Source organism: Ranitomeya imitator, chromosome 6, assembly GCF_032444005.1.
Source record: "Ranitomeya imitator isolate aRanImi1 chromosome 6, aRanImi1.pri, whole genome shotgun sequence".
Taxonomy (NCBI): domain Eukaryota; kingdom Metazoa; phylum Chordata; class Amphibia; order Anura; family Dendrobatidae; genus Ranitomeya; species Ranitomeya imitator.
Window position 1 is genome coordinate 171,490,536 of NC_091287.1, and position 26,067 is coordinate 171,516,602.

Sequence of the window (26,067 nt, forward strand, 5' to 3'; positions counted from 1 at the left end):
GCGCCGCTCAGAATTGATTTTTATTGTACAGATGCTAATTCACATTCCTGATTAAGTCATAGTACAGATGGTCCGATGGCATCCAGAAGCCATTTCCATGTCAATAGCTCCGGTCGCTTAGGCAGCTGACTATTAGTATCTCATATTCTGCAGCGCATTCATCTGTACATTATTCTTCGATGGCTGCTGATGATAAATATATAACTCATGACCATGTATTTGCAGGGTGACAAAGAAGCAGAACTTGGCCTTCCATTTTCTCCACTGTGCGATCGCAATTCTACAATGGTTGCCCAATCCCAAATAGGTAAGTTTGAAAAATATTTCTATATATCTGTTATATTTAGTAGGCAGATTTGTATTAAAATATTCTGGATGAGATGATTGGCCAAAGAATAATTTTCTTTTCAATAAAGATAAAAACAATTGTTTAAAACTGGATGTGACCATCTTTTTCCCTTTTATTCTTCTGAGCAAATCAAAACCCATCATTTTTTAATTCCATAGGCTAGATATACGTATAGATAGTAAAAACGCCAATCCTTCTCCTTCTCTCCACTGCTGTCCCCAGTTTTTGTTGATACAACTGAAGCAATGACATCATGACTACAGCACGTTACCGCTGCAGCCAAACACTGAGCCCAGTTATATGTCAAGTACTGCAATCATGACATCACCACTACAGTTATTTTAACAGAAGCTGAAAGTAGTGTTGGAGAGTTAAAGCTGGAGCGGTAGGGGATAAGTAAGAATCTTTTTTAAATTTCAAATATAGTAAGCTTAAGTGATAAAAAAAAAACGTTACTGTAATTTATTTCTGTTCTTCAATACAAAAACTGAAACTCATTTATTATATAGAGTCATTACAAACAAAGTGATCTATTCCAAGTGTTTATTTCTGTTAAAGGGACACTGTCACCTGGATTTGGTGGGAACAATCTTCAGCCATGGAGGCGGGGTTTTGGGGTTTTTGATTCACCCTTTCCTTACCCGCTGGCTGCATGCTGGCTGCAATATTGAATTGAAGTTCATTCTCTGTCCTCCATAGTACACGCCTGCGCAAGGCAAGATTGCAAGATACATAGATATATAGATGTCAGTGACACACGCATATATATGTATATGTACGTATTTACTCGAGTATAAGCCAAGATTTTCAGCCCAAAATTTTGGGCTGAAAGTGCCCCTCTCGGCTTATACTCGAGTCACGGTGGGCGGCAGGGTCGGCGGGTGAGGGGGAGAGGGCGCTGAGGCATACTCACCTAGTCCCGGCAGTCCTGACTGTTATGACCTGGTGGTCAGGACAATAATGGACCTGGTGGTTAAGAGCACACGGAATGACCTGATAGTTACTGATAATAAGGACGAGCTCTGGGACGTGGGAACTCTGCTGACCGCAATCCCTAAACCTATCAAACACACTAGAAATAGCCGTGGATTGCGCCTAACGCTCCCTATGCAACTCGGCACAGCCTAAGAAACTAGCTAGCCCTGAAGATAGAAAAATAAAGCCTACCTTGCCTCAGAGAAATTCCCCAAAGGAAAAGGCAGCCCCCCACATATAATGACTGTGAGTAAAGATGAAAATACAAACACAGAGATGAAATAGATTTAGCAAAGTGAGGCCCGACTTACTGAACAGACCGAGGATAGGAAAGGTTACTTTGCGGTCAGCACAAAAACCTACAAAATGACCACGCAGAGGGCGCAAAAAGACCCTCCGCACCGACTCACGGTGCAGAGGCGCTCCCTCTTCGTCCCAGAGCTTCCAGCAAGCAAGACAACAAATTAAATAGCAAGCTGGACAGAAAAATAGCAAACCAAAGAAATACAAGCTGGAACTTAGCTTCTGATGGGAAGACAGGTCACAAGAACGAAACAGGAGTGAACTAGACCAATACTGGAACATTGACAGGTGGCATGGAGCAAAGATCTAAGTGGAGTTAAACAGAGCAGCAGCTAACGAATTAACCTCGTCACCTGTGAAACTCAGAAACACCCACCAGAGGAAGTCCATGGACAGAACCAGCCGAAGTACCATTCATGACCACAGGAGGGAGCCCGACAACAGAATTCACAACACCTGACGCTCCCTCTGCCCGTCACACGGTCTTCGGTGCTGCAGCTCTTCCCCTGTTCAGCGATCACGTGGGACCGCTGATTAGAGAAATGTATATGCAGCTCCACCTCCCATAGGGGTGGAGCCGCATATTCATTTCTCTAATCAGCGGTGCTGGTGACCGCTGATAGAGGAAGAGGCTGCGGCACCGAAGACCGTGTGACAGGCAGAGGGAGCGGGACGCCGGGAGCAGGTAAGTATGTAATATTCACCTGTCCGCATTCCACACGCCGGGCGCTGCTCCGTCTTCGCGTCCTCTTGCTCTGACTGTGCAGGTCAGAGGGCGCGATGACGCATATAGTGTGCGTGGTGCCCTCTGCCTGATCAGTCAGTGCGGAGAGACGCCGGGACCGGACGCTGGGAGCTGCAAGCAAGAGAGGTGAGTATGGCATTTTTTTTTTATTGCAGCAGGAATGGCACAGCTTTATATGGCACAGCTATGGGGCAATAATGAACGGCGCAGAGCACCATATGGCAGCTATGGGGCAATAATGAACGGCGCAGAGCACTATATGGCACAGCTATGGGGCAATAATGAACGGTGCAGAGCACTATATGGCACAGCTATGGGGAAATAATGAACGGTGCAGAGCACTATATGGCACAGCTAGGGGGCAATAATGAACGGTGCAGAGCACTATATGGCACAGCTATGGGGCAATAATGAACGGCGCAGAGCACTATATGGCACAGCTATGGGGCAATAATGAACGGTGCAGAGCACTATATGGCACAGTTATGGGGCAATAATGAACAGTGCAGAGCACTATATGGCACAGCTATGGGGCAATAATGAACGGTGCAGAGCACTATATGGCACAGCTATGGGGCAATAATGAACGGTGCAGAGCACTATATGGCACAGCTATGGGGCAATAATGAACCGTGAAGAGCACTATATGGCACAGCTATGGGGCAATAATAACAGTGCAGAGCACTATATGGCACAGCTTTCTATGGTACATCTATGGGGAAATAATGGACGATGCAGAGCACTATATGGCACAGCTATGGGGCAATAATGAACGGTGCAGAGCACTATATGGCACAGCTTTCTATGGTACATCTATGGGGAAATAATGAACGGTGCAGAGCACTATATGGCACAGCTATGGGGCCATAATGAACAGTATGGAGCATCTATTTTTATTTTTGAAATTCACCGGTAGCTGCTGCATTTTCCACCCTAGGCTTATACTCGAGTCAATAAGTTTTCCCAGTTTTTTGTGGCAAAATTAGGGGGGTCGGCTTATACTCGGGTCGGCTTATACTCGAGTATATACGGTATATGTATTTAGTAGATAAATAGATAGATAAAGTTTTTTTCACAAAATTAGAATATCATCAAAAAGTTAATTTATTTCAGTTCTTCAATACAAAAATTGAAACTCATATATTAGATAATCGTTACAGAGTGATCTATTTCAAGTGTTTATTTCTGTTAATGTTGATGATTATGGCTTACAGCTAATGAAAACCCAAAAGTCATTGTGTCAGTAAATTTAGAATAATTATTAACTAAACACACCTGCAAAGGCTTCCTAAGCATTTAAAAGGTCCCTTATTCTGTTGGTGTAGGTCCACTGAGTTTTATCAAGACCAAAGTCAGCACAGCTGTCTACCAGAAAATATTAGAGCACTTCATGCTTCCCTCTGCCAACAAGCTTTTTGGAGATGGAAATTTCATTCACCAGCAGGACTTGGCACCTGTCCAAACTGCCAAAAGTACCAATACCTGGTTTAGAAACAACAGTATCACTGTGCTCAATTGGCCAGCAAACTGACCTTAACACCATAGAGAATCTATGGGGTATTGTGAAGAGAAAGATGAGAGACACCAGAAACAACAATGCAGAAGACCTTAAGGCTGCTATCAAAGCAACGTGGGCTTCCATAACACCTCAGCAGTGTCACAGGCTGACGGCCTCCATACCACATCGTATTGAAGCAGTAATTGATGCAAAAGGAGCCCTGACCAAGTATTGAATGCATTTACTGAACATACATTTTTGTAGGCCAACATTTCGGATTTTAAAATGAATTTTCAAGCTGGTGTTATGAAGTATTCTTAGTTACTGAGATAATGACTTTTGGGTTTTCATTGGCTGTAAGCCATAATCATCAATATTAATAGAAATAAACACTTGATATACAGTAGATCACTGTGTAATAACTCTATCTAATATATGAGTTTCACTTTTTATATTGAAGAACTGAAATAAATTAAAGGGACACTGTCACCTGAATTTGGAGGGAACAATCTTCAGCCATGGAGGCGGGGTTTTTGGGTGTTTGATTCAGCCTTTCCTTACCCGCTGGCTGCATGCTGGCTGCAATAATGGATTGAAGTTAATTCTCTGTCCTCCGTAGTACATGCCTGCACAAGGTGCAATCTTGCCTTGCGCAGGCGTGTACTATGGAGGACAGAGAATGGCTGAAGATTGTTCCCTCCAAATTCAGGTGACAGTGTCCCTTTAACTTTTTGATGATCTAATTCTGTGAGATGCACCTGTATGTATATGTGTGTTTTGAAGACTATTTCATTTGAAAACTATGTGTAAATTACTTAGAGAATTGCTCTATGTAGAAGCTCATGTTAAAATCGCATTGCAATCTGATAGCAATCGCACTTCATCCAGAGCAAACATCAGATGCTAAGTGTTAAAAATCGGACTATACGCGCATGACATTCGCATGACAATTGCATTACACTCGTGGGACTCGCGGCAGGGAGACTCGGACCAATTTTTCATATGTTTAGTGTGACTCCAGCCTAAAATGCAAAAAAGACAAACTCTTTATCAGCCCTTGAACTGGAATTACATATTTCTTCCCATTCATATAGGCCTGTATTCCTTATAGCGTTTTTGCTAGCAATCTGGCATAAAAATCTTTGATAACTCACACAAATATTGCACAACTTAAAGCTGCGCAATAAATTAGTGACTTGGGTGGGATGAGGATGGAACTCCCGTCCAATTGGGATGGAATTGGACAGCTCGTCCAATTCTTATTAAAATCTTGCTACAGTCACTGACAGGTGTAAGGTTTGTGGCACGGCACAGCACTTTTCAAAACAATCCTAATTGATTTAGAGGAATATGCCTCTTAATGAATCAGGCTCTTCTGTCTCTAGCATGCTGCTGTGAATAACGCTCATCTTAATGTTAAAGGGAACCTGTCACCTGAATTTGGCGGGACTGGTTTTGGGTCATATGGGCGGAGTTTTCGGGTGTTTGATACACCCTTTCCTTACTCGCTGGCTGCATGCTGGCTGCAATATTGGATTGAAGTTCATTCTCTGTCCTCCGTAGTACATGCCTGCACAAGGCAAGATTGCTTTGCGCAGGCATGTACTACGGAGGACATAGAATGAACTTCAATCCAATATTGCAGCCAGCATGCAGCCAGCAGGTAAGGAAAGGGTGAATCAAACACCCGAAAACTCCGCCCATATGACCCAAAACCAGTCCCGCCAAATTCAGGTGACAGAGTCCCTTTAAGAAAGGCTCAAAATGAATGAGTACAAATATTGCATGTTCTAATAAATAGTGTCTTTTTCACATTAAAATTGGAGAGCTGCTTTCATTTTTTTAACCCCTTTCTCACCTCGGACGGGATAGTACGTCCGAGGTCAGAACCCCCGCTTTGATGCGGGCTCCGGCGGTGAGCCCGCCTCAAAGCCGGGACATGTCAGCTGTTTTGAACAGCTGACATGTGCCCGCAATAGCGGCGGGTGAAATTGCGATTCACCCACCGCTATTAACTAGTTAAATGCTGCTGTCATATGCTGACAGCGGCGCTTCCGGCCGGGCGGCCGGAAATGAGAGCATCGCTGACCCCGGTCACATGATCGGGGGTCAGTGATGCTTCTGCAGAGTAACCATAGAGGTCCTTGAGACCTCTATGGTTACTGATCCCGGATAGCTGTGAGCGCCACCCTGTGGTCGGCGCTCATAGCACACCTGCAATTCTGCTGCATAGCAGCAATCTAATGATCGCTGCTATGTAGCAGAGCCGATCTAATGATCGCTGCTATGTAGCAGAGCCGATCGCGATGTGCCAGCTTTTAGCCTCCCATGGAGGCTATTGAAGCATGGCAAAAGTAAAAAAAAAAAAAAAAAGTGAAAAACAAGTGAAAAAATAAAAAAAAATAAAAGTTTATATCACCCCCCTTTCACCTCATTCAAAATAAATCAATAAAAAAAATCAAACCTACACATATTTGGTATCGCCGCGCTCAGAATCGCCCGATCTATCAATAAAAAAAGCATTAGCCTGATTGCTAAACAGCGTAGCGAGAAAAAAATTCGAAACGCCAGAATTACGTTTTTTTGGTCGCCGTGACATTGCATTAAAATGCAATAACGGCGATCAAAAGAAGGAATCTGCACCGAAATGATATCATTAAAAACGCCAGCTTGGCACGCAAAAAATAAGCCCTCAACTGACCCCAGATCATGAAAAATGGAGACACTATGGGTATCAGAAAATTGCGCAATTTTTTTTTTTTTTTTTTAGCAAAGTTTGGAATTTTTTTTCACCACTTAGATAAAAAAAAAACGAGTCATGTTAGGTGTCTATGAACTCGTAATGACCTGGAAAATCATAATGGCAGGTCAATTTTAGCATTTAGTGAACATAGCAAAAAAGCCAAACAAAGAACAAGTGTGGGATTGCACTTTTTTTTTGCAATTTCACCACACTTGGAATTTTTTTACCGTTTTCTAGTACTCGACATACTAAAACCAATGATGTTGTTCAAAAGTACAATTTGTTTTGCAAAAAATAAGCCCTCACATGGCCATATTGATGGAAAAATAAAAAAGTTATGGCTCTAGGAAGGAGGGGAGCGAAAAACAAACACGGAAAAACAGAAAATACCAAGGTCATGAAGGGGTTAATAGATAGATACAGTGGCATGTAAAAGTTTCAACACCCAAAATTACTGTTATTGCAAACAGTTAAACAAGTCGAAGATTAAATGATATTTAAAAGGACTAAAGTTAAAAATGACGCATTTCCTTTGTATTTTAGGCCAAAAAAATATATAGTGATTTTTTTACATTTTAAAAAGGAAACTATACAAAAGTTTGGGCACCTGTGGAGATTTGTGTGCTCAGATAACTTTGACCAAGGTTTCAGACCTCTTCGGGTTATGGCTTGTTCACTATAATCATTAGGAAAGGCCCGGTGTACAGTGCCTTGCGAAAGTATTCGGCTCCCTGGAACTTTTCAACCTTTTCCCACATATCATGCTTCAAACATAAAGATACTAAATGTAAATTTTTGATGAAGAATCAACAACAAGTGGAACACAATTGTGAAGTTGAACAAAATTTTTTGGTTATTTTAAATTTTTGTGGAAATTCAAAAACTGAAAAGTGGGGCGTGCAATATTATTCGGACCCTTTACTTTCAGTGCAGTAAACTCACTCACTCCAGAAGATTATCGTGGATCTCTGAATGATCCAATGTTGTCATAAATGCCTAATGATGATAAATATAATCCACCTGTGAGTAATCAAGTCTCCGTATAAATGCACCTGCTCTGTGATAGTCTCAGGATTCTGTTTGAAGCACAGAGAGCATCATGAAGACCAAGGAACACAACAGGCAGGTCTGTGATACTGTTATGGAGAAGTTTAAAGCCAGATATGGATACAAAATGATTTCCAAAATGTTAAACATTCCAAGGAGCACTGTGCAAGCAATCATATTGAAATGGAAGGAGTATCATACCACTGCAACTCTGCCAAGACTTGGCTGTCCCTCTAAACTTTCATCTCAAACAAGGAGAAGACTGATCAGAGATGCAGCCAAGAGGCCCATGTTCACTCTGGATGAACTGCAGAGATCTACAGCTTAGGTGGGACAGTCTGTCCATAGGACAACTATCAGTCGTACACTGCACAAATCTGGCCTTTCTGGAAGAGTGGCAAGAAGAAAGCCATTTCTCAAAGAGATCCATAAAAAGTGTCATTTAAAGTTTGCAACAAGCCATCTGGGAGACACACCGCACATGTGGAAGAAGGTGCTCTGGTCAGATGAAACCAAAATTGAACTTTTTGGCAACGATGCCAAACGACATGTTTGGTGTAAAGGCAACACAGCTCATCACCCTGAACACACCATCTCCACTGTCAAACATGGTGGTGGCAGCATCATGGTTTGGGCCTGCTCTTCTTCAGCAGGGACAGGGAAGATGGGAAGATGAATGGAGCCAAATACACGACCATTCTTGAAGAAAACCTGTTGGAGTCTGCATAAGATCTGAGACTGGATGGAGATTTGTCTTCCAACAAGACAATGATCCCAAACATAAAGCAAAATCTACAATGGAATGTTTCACAAATAAATGTATCCAGGTGTTAGAATGGCCAAGTCAAAGTGCAGACCTCAATCCAATCGAGAATCTGTGGAAAGAGCTGAAAACTGCTCTTCACAAACGATCTCCATCAAACCTCACTGAGCTCGAGCTGTTTGCCAAGGAAGAATGGGCAAGAATATCAGTCTCTCGATGTACAAAACTGAAGGAGACTTACAAAAGCGACTTGCAGCTGTAATCGCAGCAAAAGGTGACGCAACAAAGTATTAAGTTAAAGGGGCCGAATAATATTGCACGCCCCACTTTTCAGTTTTTGAATTTCCACAAATATTTAAATTAACCAATAAATTTTGTTCAACTTCACAATTGTGTTCCACTTGTTGATTCTTCACCAAAAATTTACATTTGGTATCTTTATGTTTGAAGCATGATATGTAGGAAAAGGTTGAAAAGTTCCAGGGAGCCGAAAACTTTCGCAAGGCACTGTATAAAAACCCAGCCTTCTCTAACCTTGTGCCAAAAAACAGCATCCATGGGTTCTTCTAAGCAGCTGCCTAGCACTCTGAACTTGAAAATGGTAGATGCCCACAAAACAGGAGAAGGATACAGGAAGATAGCAAAGTGTTTTTAAGTTGCTCTTTCACCAGTTTGAAATGTAATTAAGAAATTGCATTTAAGACAAACAGTGCAGGTCAAGATAAAGTCTGGAAGACGAAGCAAAATTTCGGTGAGAGCTGCTCGTAGGATTGCTAAAGAGGTAAATCAGAACTCCTGCTTGACTGCAAATAACCTTCAGAAAGATGTAGCAGACTCTGAGTTGTGGTGGCAAATTGTTTTACTGTTCAGAGAGACCTGCACAAATATGACATTCATTTCAGAGTCATCAGAAGATCTCAAACGTATCCTTGCCATAAAGTTCATATCAGAAGTATGCAAAAGAATATCTAAACAAGCCTAATGCATTTTGGAAACCAGTCCTGTGGACTGATGATGTTAAAATAGAACTCTTTGGCCACAATGATAAAAGATACCTGTAGAGAAAAAAGGGCACAGAATTTCAGGAAAGAACATCTCGATAACCATTTAAGGGAACCTGTCACCCCCAAAATGGAAGGTGAGCTAAGCCCACCGGCATCAGGGGCTTATCTACAGCATTCTGGGATGCTGTAGATAAGCCCCCGATGTAACCTGAAAGATGAGAAGAAGAGGTTATATTATACTCACCTGGGCAGGTGATCCAATCCGATGGGCGTCGCGGCCCGTTCCGGGGCCTCCCATCTTCTTACGATGACATCCTTTTCTTGTCTCCATGCTGCGGCTCTGGCGCAGACGTACTTTGTCTGCCCTGTTTAGACTACCTCAAAATGTGCAAGCTGATGGTTTTATAACGGTCCTCACAGTCCCGTGATCTGAACATCATTGAAAATTTGTGGCTAGACGTCAAAATAGCAGTGCATGCAAGACGACCCAGGAATCTCACAGAACTGGAAGAATTTTGCAAGGGAAAATGGATGAAAATCCCTCAAAAAAGAATTGAAAGACTCTTGTCACGCTACAAAAAGCGTTTACAAGCTGTGATACTTGCAAAAAAGGTGGGTGATACTTGCAAAAAAGGTGGGTGCTACTAGGCACTAACCATACAGGGTTCCCAAACTTTCATCTTCGACTTGCTTAACTGTCCACAATAACAGGGGGTGCCCAAACTTTTACATGCCACTGTAGATGTTAGAGAGATGGAGAGTTTCAAGACTTTCTTCTCTTCAAAAATCAAGGCTGAAGGCCACTTTAATTATTTATAGGAGCTGTGAGACCAAAGAAAACCATTGCTCTTCATCATCCTGGGCCCTAGACGGGCTTAAAAAACAATAAAGCACTTGTAAGCGACTGAGAATATATAAGAAGAGCTGATACTTCCCAGGATTCCAAGTGCAATTATTCATTGTAAGCCAGTGCCTTGTTTTCACCTTCCCTCCTACTTCTCTATGGCCTTTGAAGCACAGCAAGCGTTACCTTGTGCCTTTTAAACAAGGGCAATCTTATTTCAAGAAATGTTCTCTTCTTTGGTCACAATCTATAATGAACTATTGTGAAGACCGAAGGGATGTGTCTCATTAAGGAAAATCTTCACTTCTTTTAAGGCTACATGAAATGACCAGGTCAAATTTGTGTTATTCCCTTTACTGCGCAAAAGTGCTAATAGATATAATGGAGTAATGAGTTCAATGGCTTAATGACACAGAACTTGCATTTCTTTATAAATGCTTGATTTTCCCACCTTTGCTGAATAATTCAATGGTTCATTTACCAAACTTTGCAACCAAACTTGAACTGTACTTTGAATCACTTAACATATTTATCCATTGCAGCCTCTAAAAGGAGGTCAAAAAGGAGCAAAGAGGAGCAGACAAATGCATTATTTGCTGTAATTAAAAAGTGCAAGTAATTCTCCTATTGTATAATGCAACTTGAAAAGTATCATGAACAGGACCTGTTATTACTTCTCTATACAATGGCACCATCTAGTGGAGATTATAGATATAGACATGCTTACATCAACTGATGAGTATTTCATTAATATTTTAATAGTACAGTATCTTTGATAATTATTTATGGAGATGACAAAATATTATTCTACAATAAATCTGGAAATTAACTTTTTTTTTATCTAGGTTTTATTGACTTCATTGTGGAGCCTACATTTACTGTGTTAACAGACATGACAGAAAAGATTGTAATTCCATTAATTGACGAGGCTTCACGGTCTGGGCTCACGGGATTTAGGCGATCTAGGTAAGATGTTCTTGATCATTTAAATGTAAAAAAAATCTATAGCTAAAAGAGCCTTATTATATGTAGAAAGCTCTCCCCTTTTTTTTTTGAGGGACAAGTTGTAGTTTTGTATTACACTACTCTTCTTACCACATATTGTTCTAAAAAATGTGGAAAAAGTTACAAGTGATGTGAAATTGTGAATAAAATATCGCTATTGTTCTAGGGGTTTTGTTTTCATGGAGTTCATTGTGTGACAAGGTCAAGGCGATAATAGTAATAGCAATCTTATCAGGTTTTACTTTATATTTAAGCTGTTAAAAAATTCAGAACCTTGAAAAAAAATATTTTTCCGTCATTTTCTGAGATCTGCAGCTTTTGTTTATTGTTCTAACTATATACAGTAGCTATGTGTTGGCTTCTTCTTTGCTTCCTGAGCTGTAATTTTATTTTTTATTACATGCAACATTCTGATTGATTTTTATTGTATTTTTTAAGCTCGCCTGTGCGCATGTTCCCCGACCATCACAGTGCTGAATACTGGTGGCCAGAGAAAGGTGCCGGGCAACCGCAGTCGTAGCATAGTTAGTACTTTTTTTTTCAAATTGTGCCACCCAGGGAAGCAAGAGGTACCGCGATAGCCCGGTACTTACCCTTGCCTATCCATTGTACCTGGCAAGCACACAGCACTTAGTGACATGTGGGGAAATTGTATGTCACAGATAGTTAAGAGGTTACATTGTTCTTGCTTCATGTGTATATTGAAAACAATAGAAAGCGAATACATTTTGCTAATAAACCTATTAATTGGGGTTGAATCATTTTGATTGCAGCTGTATCTTAGAGGAGGGTCGTATATGAACCTACTCTTTGTTAACACACATTGTTGACCTCTTTGTTACATAGAGGCTGCTTTCTCACTTGTTGAATTACTGTCTCAGCTTGAACAGCATAACCCCCTCAGAAGTTAAAAGATCAAGTGTGAAGAGCACTGGATCAGAAGGAAGTGCCTCTTTGAACTGTTCAATACTCACTGTGGACTTCAAAAGTTTTAAAAACACTTGGTATGAAGTAGTGCAACAGAACAGAGAAAAGTGGAAGACACAGGCAGCCAAAGGTAAGAAGTCATGTGAATAATTCACTCACTTATAATGTATTTACTAGGTATTCTGTACATGTACAGATGAGGTTTAACAATGATAAATGTAAGGTTATACACATGGGAAGAAGGAATCAATATCACCATTACACACTGAACGGGAAACCACTGGGTAAATCTGACAGGGAGAAGGACTTGGGGATCCTAGTTAATGATAAACTTACCTGGAGCAGCCAGTGCCGGGCAGCAGCTGCCAAGGCAAACAGGATCATGGGGTGCATTAAGAGAGGTCTGGATACACATGATGAGAGCATTATACTGCCTCTGTACAAATCCCTAGTTAGACCGCACATGGAGTACTGTGTCCAGTTTTGGGCACCGGTGCTCAGGAAGGATATAATAGAACTAGAGAGAGTACAAAGGAGGGCAACAAAATTAATAAAGGGGATGGGAGAACTACAATACCCAGATAGATTAGCGAAATTAGGATTATTTAGTCTAGAAAAAAGACGACTGAGGGGCGATCTAATAACCATGTATAAGTATATAAGGGGACAATACAAATATCTCGCTGAGGATCTGTTTATACCAAGGAAGGTGACGGGCACAAGGGGGCATTCTTTGCGTCTGGAGGAGAGAAGGTTTTTCCACCAACATAGAAGAGGATTCTTTACTGTTAGGGCAGTGAGAATCTGGAATTGCTTGCCTGAGGAGGTGGTGATGGCGAACTCAGTCGAGGGGTTCAAGAGAGGCCTGGATGTCTTCCTGGGGCAGAACAATATTGTATCATACAATTATTAGGTTCTGTAGAAGGACGTAGATCTGGGGATTTATTATGATGGAATATAGGCTGAACTGGATGGACAAATGTCTTTTTTCGGCCTTACTAACTATGTTACTATGTTACTGATTGTAATGAGGAGATGAGATTTGCTTTCCCTCTATAGCTGAGTAGAGGGCTATGAGATTTATGATGACGTGTTCCTATTATGGTCAAATACAACTGAGGACGCTCATTCTTTTGCTCATGAATTTATGAAATTTATCTCCATCAATTGTTCTGAGTCCCATGTCGCTTTTCTGTATTCAATTCTATCCAAAGACACTGGGGGAAACATTGTTACAACTATTCATTTCATAATGTAGATGTAAATTGGTATCTTGGGAACAGTTATTTTGCGAAATGGATCAAAAATATACGTAACAGCCACTGTTAGTGGATTCATAAGAATTGTACAAAGACGGTGATTTTTATAAACAATTCGAATCCTAAAAAAATAATTTTTATGCAAAATTTATCCCTTCTTGAGTCGTTTAAAAAGACAAAACGTTTCAACCAGTCTGACTGTCTTAAAAAGGAGAAGGAAAAAAATATTGTTAAGACTGGAACAAAAAGAAACTGACCCTTTGAATATTGATAATAGGTTTAAAGGGATTGTCCTGGTTTTTCACCAAAGTCTGCAGTCACTGTATATGATTCCATACTTATGAATCCTCACAGCATGCGCAGCACACATTGTAAGGTCAGGCAGTCATGTGGCCACTATTATGTGGTAATGTGATATGCATACGACCTTCCTTCCATCCTTCACACAATACAAATGAATTATATTGCTTAGTCAGAATGTAGCTGGGAGTTTGCATATCGTATAATTGCGGTCACATGACCTGCCTGTCCCGCTGCCGGCACACTAGAACCCTCTCTGCGCTCTGTGAGAGTTCACAAGTCTGCAGTGTCATAGAGTGACTGCCAACTAATGTGCTATACCTAGAAAACCTGTTTCAAATACAGTTTTATCACCACTTTTAATTGGGCTTTTAATCCCTTCATGATGCAGCCAATTTCCGTTTTTGCATTTCCGTTTTTTCTTCCCCCATTTCCCAGAGCAATAGCTTTTTTTTTATTTTTTTGTCCTCATAGACATATCAGGTTTTTTTTTAGCGGGATGAGTTGTACTTTTGAATGACACCATGCATTTTACCACATAGTGTACTCAAAAAAGGAAAACAAATTCCAAGCGTGGTGGAATTGTGAAAAAAAACCCACAATTCTGACAGTTCTCAGAGAATTGTTTTCTCAGTGTTCATTTTGTGGTAAAATAACTATGCAATATGATTTTCCTCATCAATACTAGGGTTGAGTGAAACGGGTCGAACATTTTCAAAAGTCGCCGACTTTTGGCGAAGTCGAGTTTCATGAAACCCGATCCGACCCCTGTGCGTGGTCGGCCATGCGGTACGCGACTTTCGCGCCAAAGTCGCGTTTCAATGACGCGAAAAGCGCCATTTCTCAGCCAATGAAGGTAAACGCAGAGTGTGGGCAGCGTGATGACATAGGTCCTGGTCCCCACCATCTTAGAGAAGGGCATTGCAGTGATTGGCTTGCTGTCTGCGGCGTCACAGGGGCTATAAAGGGGAGTTCCCGCCGACCGCCAGGTTACTGCTGCTGATCTGAGCTCAGGGAGAGGTTGCTGCCGCTTCGTCAGAAGCAGGGATAGCGTTAGGCAGGGTCCATTAACCACAAAACCGCTTGTGCTGTAGCGATTTCCACTGCCCAACACCACCTTCGGTGTGCAGGGACAGTGGAAACTCCTTTTTTTTTTTTTTTCCTCAGCGCTGTAGCTCATTGGGCTGCCCTAGAAGGCTCCCTGATAGCTGCATTGCTGTGTGTACGCCGCTGTGCAAACCAACTGCTTTTTTCAAAGCACAAATCCTCTTGTTCCTTCCTTTCTGCACAGCTATCTTGTTTGTTTGTCCACACTTTTTATTTAATTTGTGCATCAGTCCACTCCTTATTGCTGCCTGCCATACCTGGCTGAGATTACTGCAGGGAGATAGTAATTGAAGGACAGTTCCTTTTTTTTTTTTTTTTTTTTTTTTGTGGGAGATTAAGATTGACATTTCTGCTAGAGTGCCATCTCTGTCTGTGTCATCTCTCACTCAGTGGGCCATAGAAAGCCTATTTATTTTTTTGCTTGATTTGGGTTCCAAAATCTACCAGAAAAAATCACAACATCAATCAGTGGGAGAAAAATATTGGCCTCAGGGCTTGTGTGCCACTCCTTACTCCTGTGTGTGCCATCTCTCACTCAGTGGGCCATAGAAAGCCTATTAATTTTTTTGCTTGATTTGGGTTCTAAATTCTACCTGAAAAAATCAATAAATCAATCAGTGGGAGATTAATATTGGCCTTTGAGCTTGTGTGCCAGTCCTAAGCGTGCCATCTCTCTCTCTCTCTCTCTCAGATAGTGGGCCATAGAAAGCCTATTTTTTTATTATTTTATTGGGTTTATAAATTTACCCTGGAAAAAAAAAAAAAGTGGGAGATTAATATTGGCCTCTGGGCTTGTGTGCCAGTCCTGAGCGTGCCATCTCTCTCACAAATAGTGGGCCATAGAAAGCCTATTTATTTTTTTGGTTGATTTGGGTTCATAATTCTACCTGAAAAAATCAATCAATCAATCAGTGGGAGATTAATATTGGCCTCTGGGCTTGTGTGCCAGTCCTGAGCGTGCCATCTCTCTCACAAATAGTGGGCCATAGAAAGCCTATTTATTTTTTTGGTTGATTTGGGTTCATAATTCTACCTGAAAAAATCAATCAATCAATCAGTGGGAGATTAATATTGGCCTTTGGGCTTGTGTGCCAGTCCTAAGCGTGCCATCTCTCTCTCTCAGATAGTGGGCCATAGAAAGCGTATTTATTATTATTTTTTTTATTGGGTTTATAAATTTTCCCTGGAAAAAAAAAAATGGGAGATTAATATTGGCCTCTGGGCTTGTGTGCCAGTCCTGAGCGTGCCATCTCTCTCACAAATAGTGGGCCATAGAAAGCCTATTAATTTTTTTGCTTGATTTGGGTTCCAAAATCTACCAAAAAAATCACTAAATCAATCAGTGGGAGATTAATATTGGCCTCTGGGCTTGTGTGCCACTCCTGACTCCTGTGAGCGTCATCTGTCACTCAGTGGGCCCTAGAAAGCCTATTTTTTGTTTTATTTGTTTTCTAAATTCTCCCTGAAAAAATCATTTTATTTTCTTTGGTTTCTAAATTATTCCTGAAAAAAATCATTTTTTTTGTATTTTTTTTTCTCTAAAGTCTCCCTGAAAAAAAAAAAAAAAAAAAAATCTGTGGGAGATTCATATTGCCCCTTCTGCTTGTGTGCCAGTCTTGACTCCTGGGTGTGCCATCTCTCTCTCTCTCCCCAATTGTGGGCCATAGAAAGCCTATAAATTTTTTTGCTTGATTTGGGTTCCAAAATCTACCAAAAATAATCACTAAATCAATCAGTGGGAGATTAATATTGGCCTCTGGGCTTTTCTGCCACTCCTGACTCCTGTGTGCGTCATCTGTCACTCAGTGGGTCCTAGAAAGCCTATTTTTTGTTTTATTTGTTTTCTAAATTCTCCCTGAAAAAATCATTTTATTTTCTTTGGTTTCTAAATTATTCCTGAAAAAAATCATTTTTTTTGTATTTTTTTTTCTCTAAAGTCTCCCTGAAAAAAAAAAAAAAAAAAAAATCTGTGGGAGATTCATATTGCCCCTTCTGCTTGTGTGCCAGTCTTGACTCCTGGGTGTGCCATCTCTCTCTCTCTCCCCAATTGTGGGCCATAGAAAGCCTATAAATTTTTTTGCTTGATTTGGGTTCCAAAATCTACCAAAAATAATCACTAAATCAATCAGTGGGAGATTAATATTGGCCTCTGGGCTTTTCTGCCACTCCTGACTCCTGTGTGCGTCATCTGTCACTCAGTGGGCCCTAGAAAGCCTATTTTTTGTTTTATTTGTTTTCTAAATTCTCCCTGAAAAAATCATTTTATTTTCTTTGGTTTCTAAATTATTCCTGAAAAAAATCATTTTTTTTGTATTTTTTTTTCTCTAAAGTCTCCCTGAAAAAAAAAAAAAAAAAAAATCTGTGGGAGATTCATATTGCCCCTTCTGCTTGTGTGCCAGTCTTGACTCCTGGGTGTGCCATCTCTCTCTCTCTCCCCAATTGTGGGCCATAGAAAGCCTATTAATTTTTTTGCTTGATTTGGGTTCCAAAATCTACCAAAAAAAATAACTAAATCAATCAGTGGGAGATTAATATTGGCCTCTGGGCTTGTGTGCCACTCCTGACTCCTGTGTGCGTCATCTGTCACTCAGTGGGCCCTAGAAAGCCTATTTTTTGTTTTATTTGTTTTCTAAATTCTCCCTGAAAAAATCATTTTATTTTCTTTGGTTTCTAAATTATTCCTGAAAAAAATCATTTTTTTTGTATTTTTTTTTCTCTAAAGTCTCCCTGAAAAAAAAAAAAAAAAAAAAAAATCTGTGGGAGATTCATATTGCCCCTTCTGCTTGTGTGCCAGTCTTGACTCCTGGGTGTGCCATCTCTCTCTCTCTCCCCAATTGTGGGCCATAGAAAGCCTATAAATTTTTTTGCTTGATTTGGGTTCCAAAATCTACCAAAAAAAAAAACTAAATCAATCGGTGGGAGATTAATATTGGCCTCTGGGCTTGTGTGCCACTCCTGACTCCTGTGTGCGTCCTCTCTCACTCAGTGGGCCCTACAAAGCCTTTTTTTTTTTTTTTTTCCTAAATTCTCCCTGAAACAATCATTTCATTTTATTTGTTTTATAAATTCTTCTGTAAAAAATAATTTTTTTTTAATTTTTTTTTTTTCTGAAGTCTCCCTTTTAAAAAAAACAAACACAAATCAGTGGGAGATAAATATTTACATTTGCGCTTCAGTGACAGTCCTGCGTGTGTGCCATCTCATTTGTTGCCAACAACAACAGAGTGTGTAACATTGTGGCTGATTTTCGTTGTGGTCTCACCCACCTGTAAAGGGGTAGCTAAATCATACTGAAGTTATAGCTCACCGTGTAAGTTGTGTGACAGCAACAAATACCGTTCGTTTGGTAACGTTTTTAAAACAATGAGGAAGTCTGGTGGAAGAGGTCGTGGCCGGGGGCGTTCATTGTCAGCTGGTAATGAGGTTAGTGGTAGTGGTGGAGCATCAGGTGGTCGTGGGAAAAAAAATATTGCACCTAAGTCTGGAGCTGTGGAGCCAGGTTCGTCGTCTGCCTACACAAGGCCTCGAACCCTCCCTTTTCTGGGAGTAGGAAAACCGCTTTTAAAGCCGGAGCATCAAGAGCAAGTTTTGGCTTATCTTGCTGACTCAGCCTCTAGCTCTTTTGCCTCCTCTCGTGAAACTGGTAAAAGTAAAAGCAGCGCGTCGTTAGTGGATGTTCACGGTCAGGGACAAGTCGCTTCCTTGTCCTCTTCAGCAAAAACAACAACAGAGAAGAGTGCAGCAGGCGACACAACGGGTTACTCCATGGAGCTCTTTACACATACCGTCCCTGGCTTAGAAAGTGAAGCAGTTAACAGTCCATGCCCATTACAAGTTGAATCTGACATGGAGTGCACTGATGCACAGCCACAGCCAGACTACTATGCTGGTCCTTTGACTCAGACCACAACATTGCCCTCGCAGGGTGCTGATCAAGAATCAGACCCTGATGAGACTATGTTGCCCCATCACGAACGCTATACCACCGACCGACACGGTGACACAGACGAAGTTGCACATGAGCTACAAGAAGAGGTAATAGATGACCCAGTTCTTGACCCCGATTGGCAGCCATTGGGGGAACAGGGTGCAGGCGGCAGCAGTTCTGAAGCGGAGGAGGAGGGGCCGCAGCAGGCATCAACATCGCAACAGGTTCCATCTGCCGGGCCCGTATCTTGGCCAAAACGCGTGGCAAAGTCAAAACCTGTTGGAGGACAGCGTGGCCATCCGGTTAAAGCTCAGTCTGCAATGCCTGAAAAGGTATCCGATGCTAGAAAGAGTGCAGTCTGGCATTTTTTTAAACAACATCCAATTGATCAGCACAAAGTAATCTGTTAAAAATGTTCAACTACCTTAAGCAGAGGGCAGAATCTGAAAAGTCTCAATACAAGTTGCATGCATAGACATTTAACCACCATGCATTTGCAAGCTTGGACTAACTACCAAACGTCCCTTAAGGTTGTAGCACCCTCGGCCAATGAAGCTACTCATCAACGCAACATCCCTTCCGGCAGTGTAGGGCCACCATTTTCTGCACCACCTGCAGTATCTGTGCAGGTTTCTTTGCCAGGCCAAAGCAGTCAGGGTCAGGGAATCTCCAGTTTCGTAGTAGGAAACACTGCATCTAGGGCACCGGCGGCAACAATACCATCTCCCACCGTCTCTCAGTCTGCCATGTCCACCGGCACCCCCGCTAGTTCCACGATCTCCAGCTCTCCAGTCCAGCTCACCCTACATGAGACTATGGTTAGAAAAAGGAAGTACTTAGCCTCGCATCCGCGTACACAGGGTTTGAACGCCCACATAGCTAGACTAATCTCGTTAGAGATGATGCCCTACCGGTTAGTTGAAAGCGAAGCTTTCAAAGACCTGATGGACTACGCTGTACCACGCTACGAGCTACCCAGTCGACACTTTTTTTCCAGAAAAGCCATCCCAGCCCTCCACCAGCATGTTAAAGAGCGCATCGTCCATGCACTCAGGCAATCTGTGAGCACAAAGGTGCACCTGACAACAGATGCATGGACCAGTAGGCATGGCCAGGGACGTTACGTGTCCATCACGGCACACTGGGTAAATGTGGTGGATTCAGGGTCCACAGGGGACAGCAAGTTTGGGACAGTTCTGCCTAGCCCACGGTCTAGGAAACAGTTGGCTGTAGCCGTTCGCACCCCCTCCTCCTCCTCCTCCTCCTCGTCCTCCTGCAGAAGCGAGAGCTCGTCCACAGACCACAGTCGCACAACCACTCCATCCGCAGCTGCCACTGTTGCACACCAGGTCTCCCATTATGGGGCAGCTACTGGCAAACGTCAGCAGGCTGTATTAGCTATGAAGTGTTTGGGCGACAACAGACACACCGCGGAAGTTCTGTCCGAGTTCTTGCAGCAAGAAACGCAGTCGTGGCTGGGCACTGTAGATCTTGAGGCAGGCAAGGTAGTGAGTGATAACGGAAGGAATTTCATGGCTGCCATCTCCCTTTCCCAACTGAAACACATTCCTTGCCTGGCTCACACCTTAAACCTGGTGGTGCAGTGCTTCCTGAAAAGTTATCCGGGGTTATCCGACCTGCTCCTCAAAGTGCGTGGACTTTGCGCACATATCCGCCGTTCGCCTGTACACTCCAGCCGTATGCAGACCTATCAGCGTTCTTTGAACCTTCCCCAGCATCGCCTAATCTTAGACGTTGTTACAAGGTGGAACTCAACACTGCACATGCTTCAGAGACTGTGCGAACAGAGTCGGGCTGTTATGTTTTTGTGGGAGGATACACATACACGGGCAGGCAGTAGGATGGCAGACATGGAGTTGTCAGGTGTGCAGTGGTCGAAGATTCAAGACATGTGTCAAGTCCTTCAGTGTTTTGAGGAATGCACACGGCTGGTTAGTGCAGACAACGCCATAATAAGCATGAGCATCCCCCTAATGTGTCTGCTGATGCAAAGTTTGACGCACATAAAGGATCAGGCGTCTGCACCAGAGGAAGAGGAAAGCCTTGATGACAGTCAGCCATTGTCTGGTCAGGGCAGTGTACAGGACGAGGTAGCGGGCAAAGAGGAGGTGGAGGATGAGGAGGATGATGGGGATGAGTATATTTTTAATGAGGAAGCTTTCCCGGGGTCATTGGAAATTGGTGGCGTGGCAAGGGCGGGTTCTGGTTTTTTGAGGGACACAAGTGACGTAGATTTGCCTGCAACTGCCCCTCAACCAAGCACAACCGCAGATTTGACAACTGGAACTTTGGCCCACATGGCGGATTATGCCTTGCGTATCCTCAAAAGGGACACACGCATTACAAAAATGATGAACGATGACGATTACTGGTTGGCCTGCCTCCTTGATCCTCGCTATAAAGGCAAATTGCAAAATATTATGCCACATGAGAACTTGGAACTAATATTAGCAACAAAACAATCAACTCTTGTTGACCGTTTGCTTCTGGCATTCCCTGCACACAGCGCCCGTGATCTTTCTCACACGAGCTCCAGGGACCAGCAGACCAGAGGTGTTAGAGGGGCAGAAATCAGAAGTGGCGTTGGCCAGAGGGGTTTTCTGACCAGGTTGTGGAGTGATTTTGCTATGACCGCAGACAGGACAGGTACTGCAGCATCAATTCAAAGTGACAGGAGACAACATTTGTCCAGTATGGTTACAAACTATTTTTCATCCCTTATCGACGTTCTCCCTCAACCGTCATTCCCATTTGATTACTGGGCATCCAAATTAGACACCTGGCCAGAATTGGCAGAATATGCATTGCAGGAGCTTGCTTGCCCGGCAGCTAGTGTCCTATCAGAAAGAGTATTCAGTGCTGCAGGTTCAATACTAACTGCAAAAAGGACTCGTCTGGCTACCCAAAATGTAGATGATCTAACCTTCATTAAAATGAACCACAACTGGATTTCGAAATCTTTTGCCCCACCTTGCCCGGCTGACACCTAACTTTCCTATGAAAAGGTCTTGCCTGTGGACTCTTCTGAATGACTTTTCCAATCTCGTAATTTTCTGCACCTGATTGTCCAGCATACGACATGTTTACTCCTAACAAAATGGCCAAACTCCCCACACGGGGCCGTGGTATCGCCACTTTGCGCCAGCACCCGTGAGAGTGCTGTTTGTCTGAAGAGGTGGGTGTGCCCGCTTTTGGTCGACGGCACTGCCACTGGGTCCCTCCTAGTACAATAAAGTGTCTCTGGCGGTGGTGGTGCGCACCCAACGTCAGACACACCATTGTAATATGAGGGGCCCTGGGCCTGTACCGCCGGCCACAAGACAGTTCCCCCCCCCAGCTCAAACAGTGCTCTACCACTAGCAAAATTATCTCTCACAGCTTCACCAATGTTTAGTCTATGCGCTGACATCCTTCAATGCATGGCACTGACAATACCATTGTTTTGACATTTTTGTTATGTTAGGCCTTCGAAGCCTGTCTGCGGTCCGTTCTTTCTACAACTACTACACTGACCAGGCCACTGCTGGCCGTGTTCCCTTGGAACCAATTTAAACTTGCCTACAGCCAGCCCAATTTTGTTATGTTAGGCCTTCTTAGCCTGTCTGCCGTCACTCCTTCCACTAGACTTCCACTGACCAGACCACTGTTGCCCGTGTACCCCTGGAACCAATTTTAAATTGCCAACAGCCAAATGTTATTATGTTAGGCCTTTGATGCCTGTCTGCCGTCACTCCTTCCACTAGACTTCCACTGACCAGACCACTGTTGCCCGTGTACCCCTGGAACCAATTTTAAATTGCCAACAGCCCAATGTTATGATGTTAGGCCTTTGATGCCTGTCTGCCGTCACTCCTTCCACTAGGCCTCCACTGACCTGTCTACTGCTGCCCGTGTTCCCATGGAACCAATTGTAAATTGCCTACAGCCAGCCCATTTTATTACGTTAGGCCTTCGAAGCCTGTCTGCGGTCCCTCCTTCCACTAGGCCTCCACTGACCTGTCTACTGCTGCCCGTGTTCCCCTGGAACCAATTTTAAACTGCCTACAGGCAGCCCAATTTATTATGTTAGGGCTTCGAAGCCTGTCTGCGGTCCCTCCTTCCACTAGGCCTACACTGACCTGTCTACTGCTGCCCGTGTACCCCTTGAACCAACATCATAAAATAAAAAAAAAAGTATTTTGCTTATAAAAAAGAAAATACTGGTGAGATATCAAATGCAGACATTTTAACATTAAAAACAAACACACAACTAAAATCTGGTACAGTACTAAAAATGGCCACCAGCTACAATTACTTTATCCTGCAAGTATTTAACTGAAAGGTTTTTTAAATTGAAAACACAGATATGGCATCCACCGAGTGTTGTCCTGTCGCGTCTTCTTTATATTATTGCCGAGAAGATGCAAAACAATGAAAATAATAAAATCATTAATTACCAAAATAATAGAGAAAGTCAACACCACATTGCAAATAAACATTCATTCCAAATAAAGAAGCAGGGCGCGTCCGAGGGTGAGTATATACCTAATAAGAATATAATCACCCTCGGACGCGCAATGTTTATTTCCAACAGCCTTCCTTCCTAAGAATCAGCCCTTCCGTGGTGTAGAGAGACGTTGTGTTACACTCCAAGGTGTTCCCCAGGTTGCCTTTCCTGAGCTTCGATCTTCATGCTCTCGTTTAGTAGTTGTCGGAAACTACGCTGCATTAGGCCTACAAATTGGGTATGGGGTGTAGAGAGAGGGTTTGTTACACTCCAAGGTGTTCCCCAGGTTGCCTTTCCTGAGCTTCGATCTTCCGGCTCTCGTTTAGTAGTTGTTGGAAACTACGCTGCATTAGGCCTTCAAATTGGGTATGGGGTGTAGAGAGAGGGTGTGTTACACTCCAAGGTGTTCCCCAGGTTGCCTTTCCTGAGCTTCGATCTTCCGGCTCTCGTTTAGTAGTTCTTGGAAACTACACTGCATTAGGCCTTCAAATTGGGTATGGGGTGTAGAGAGAGGGTGTGTTACACTCCAAGGTGTTCCCCAGGTTGCCTTTCCTGAGCTTCGATCTTCCGGCTCTCGTTTAGTAGTTCTTGGAAACTACACTGCATTAGGCCTACAAATTGGGTATGGGGTGGAGAGAGATGGTGTGTTACACTCCAAGGTGTTCCCCAGGTTTCCTTGCCATTACTTCGGTCTTCCGACTCTCGTTTAGTAGTTGTAGAAAAGTACACTGCATTAGGCCTACAAAATGGGTATGGGGTGGAGAGAGATGGTGTGTTACACTCCAAGGTGTTCCCCAGGTTGCCTTTCCTGAGCTTCTATCTTCAGGCTCTCATTAAATTGTGGTTAAATGGAACAACTGCATTTGGCGTACTAGTTGGTTTGGGGCCTACTATCGGTGTCTGCCACTCCTTGCTGTTCTCCTGGTTTCCTGTCCTGAAATTCCATTTTCAGGCTCTCGTTAAGTAGTTGTTAATGTTAGACTGCATTTGGCCTACTAGTTGGGTTGGGGCCTACTATCGGTGTCTGCCACTCCTTGCTGTTCTCCTCCACTGAACAAAGCTGTGCCGCCTGTTTACTACGGTTGCCAATTTTGAACTGCATTTCGACTACTTACTGATTTGGCCCTACTCTCTGTGTCAGCCTCTCATTCCAGTTGTCCTCCACTGCAATGCCCCCTGGTTATTCCTGTGTTACCAATTTTGAACTGCATTTAGCCCACTTTATTCTTTGGGCCTATATCTGTGTTTCCACTTCATCGTGCCCATTGCCCAGCCAGTGATAGATGAGTCTGCTGGTACATTGACCCATAACGCAACATTCCCCGTGCATGCTACACAACAACATTGTGACCCTGCTGAAAGTCAGGTTGCTCTTCCCGCATACCATACCACCTTACACGGGGACAAAGAGGAAGGTGCAGATGAAAGTGCAGGTTCCTTCATCAGGTGGGGGGAGGAATACTAGTTGGCGACGTCACTGGCACAGGGCCTCTCATAGTACGCAAAAGTGTTGCTGCCGGTGGGAGGCGCCCCCGCCGTGCAAACACACCGCTGTACTTTGAGGGGCCCTGTGCCAGTGCCAATGCCAACAAGTGGGCCCCCCCTGCTTGCTCAGGATCACAGCACTTGCAAAGTTGAAATACTTACCTCTCCCTGCTCCACTGCCGTGACGTGGTCCAGATTTCCTGGGCCCACTAATTACTTGAACCAGCCCTACCTCACACAACTTTAGCCAAATGACCCCCAATTTCAAATGCCTTCCAATTATTATAAGGTAAATTACGCTTGACAAGCTTCATTAAGAAGAATGGATGGTTTTGACATTAAAATGGGCACTCTAGGTGTTTTCCTGGCCCCCACTCACTGCCGACTATGCTGCCCCATTGACTTGCATTGGGTTTCGTGTTTCGGTCGATCCCGACTTTTCGCCATAATCGGCCGATTTCACTCGACCCGACTTTTGAGATAGTCGGGTTTCGCGAAACCCGGCTCGACTCTAAAAAGGTCAAGGTCGCTCAACTCTAATCAATACAATTGTGGTGATACCAAAAATGTCCAGTTTTTTTTAATTATTTTAAGGGTGAAAAAAAATCAGAAATTTGCAAAAAAATATTTTTGAGGTTGTGTTGCCATTTTCCGAGGCCTGTAATAATTTTATTTTTTGGCAGACGGCGCTGTATGATGGCAAATTGTTTTGCAGGACAAGATGATGTTTTTATTAGTACCATTTTAGGATAGATGTGATTTTTTTGATCGCCTATTGCAGCATTTTTCCTGGAATTGCCAAGACCAAAGAAGCATAATTTGAATTTTTTCCGTTTATGGTGTTTGCCGTTCCAGCTAATTGTTCTTATATTTTGATAGACCGTTCATTTCTGTACATGGCGATGCCACATATGTGTATTTTTTAAATTCTATTTATTCTGAATTTGGGCAAAGGAGGGTGAATTGAACATTTTTTTCATACTTTTTAAAACTTTTTTCTCATCTTTTACTGTTCTTGTTAGACCCCTTAGAGAACTTGAAGATGCGATCGTCCGATCGCTTGGGCTATATACAACGATGGCACACCATCACTAAATATAGCAGAAATCTCCATTGATGCTCGACCACAGGCAGTGTTTTAAAGGAGCTTTGTAATGACAATAATGGGGGTCATTAGCTCGACCCCAGCTGTCGTGACACCCCATTGGCGATCATGTCATGAGCTCCGATCGTGTTGTGCCGATGATCTACATCGTGACTCCATGCCGAGAGATGGCA

General features: G+C 42.9%; 1 protein-coding gene across 5 annotated transcripts in view; it reads left to right on the forward strand.

Annotated features, from left to right (window-relative positions):
* The window catches only part of PDE1C (phosphodiesterase 1C), a 1,560,705-nt gene that overhangs the window by 1,410,922 nt on the left and 123,716 nt on the right, over positions 1 to 26,067 (forward strand). For all 5 annotated transcript variants that reach the window (XM_069730297.1, XM_069730300.1, XM_069730298.1 and 2 more), the window contains 3 exons: positions 226 to 307; positions 11,117 to 11,237; positions 12,158 to 12,333. In XM_069730297.1, the coding sequence (XP_069586398.1) occupies positions 226 to 307; positions 11,117 to 11,237; positions 12,158 to 12,333 (379 nt within the window). The remainder of the gene's footprint in view (positions 1 to 225; positions 308 to 11,116; positions 11,238 to 12,157; positions 12,334 to 26,067) is intronic.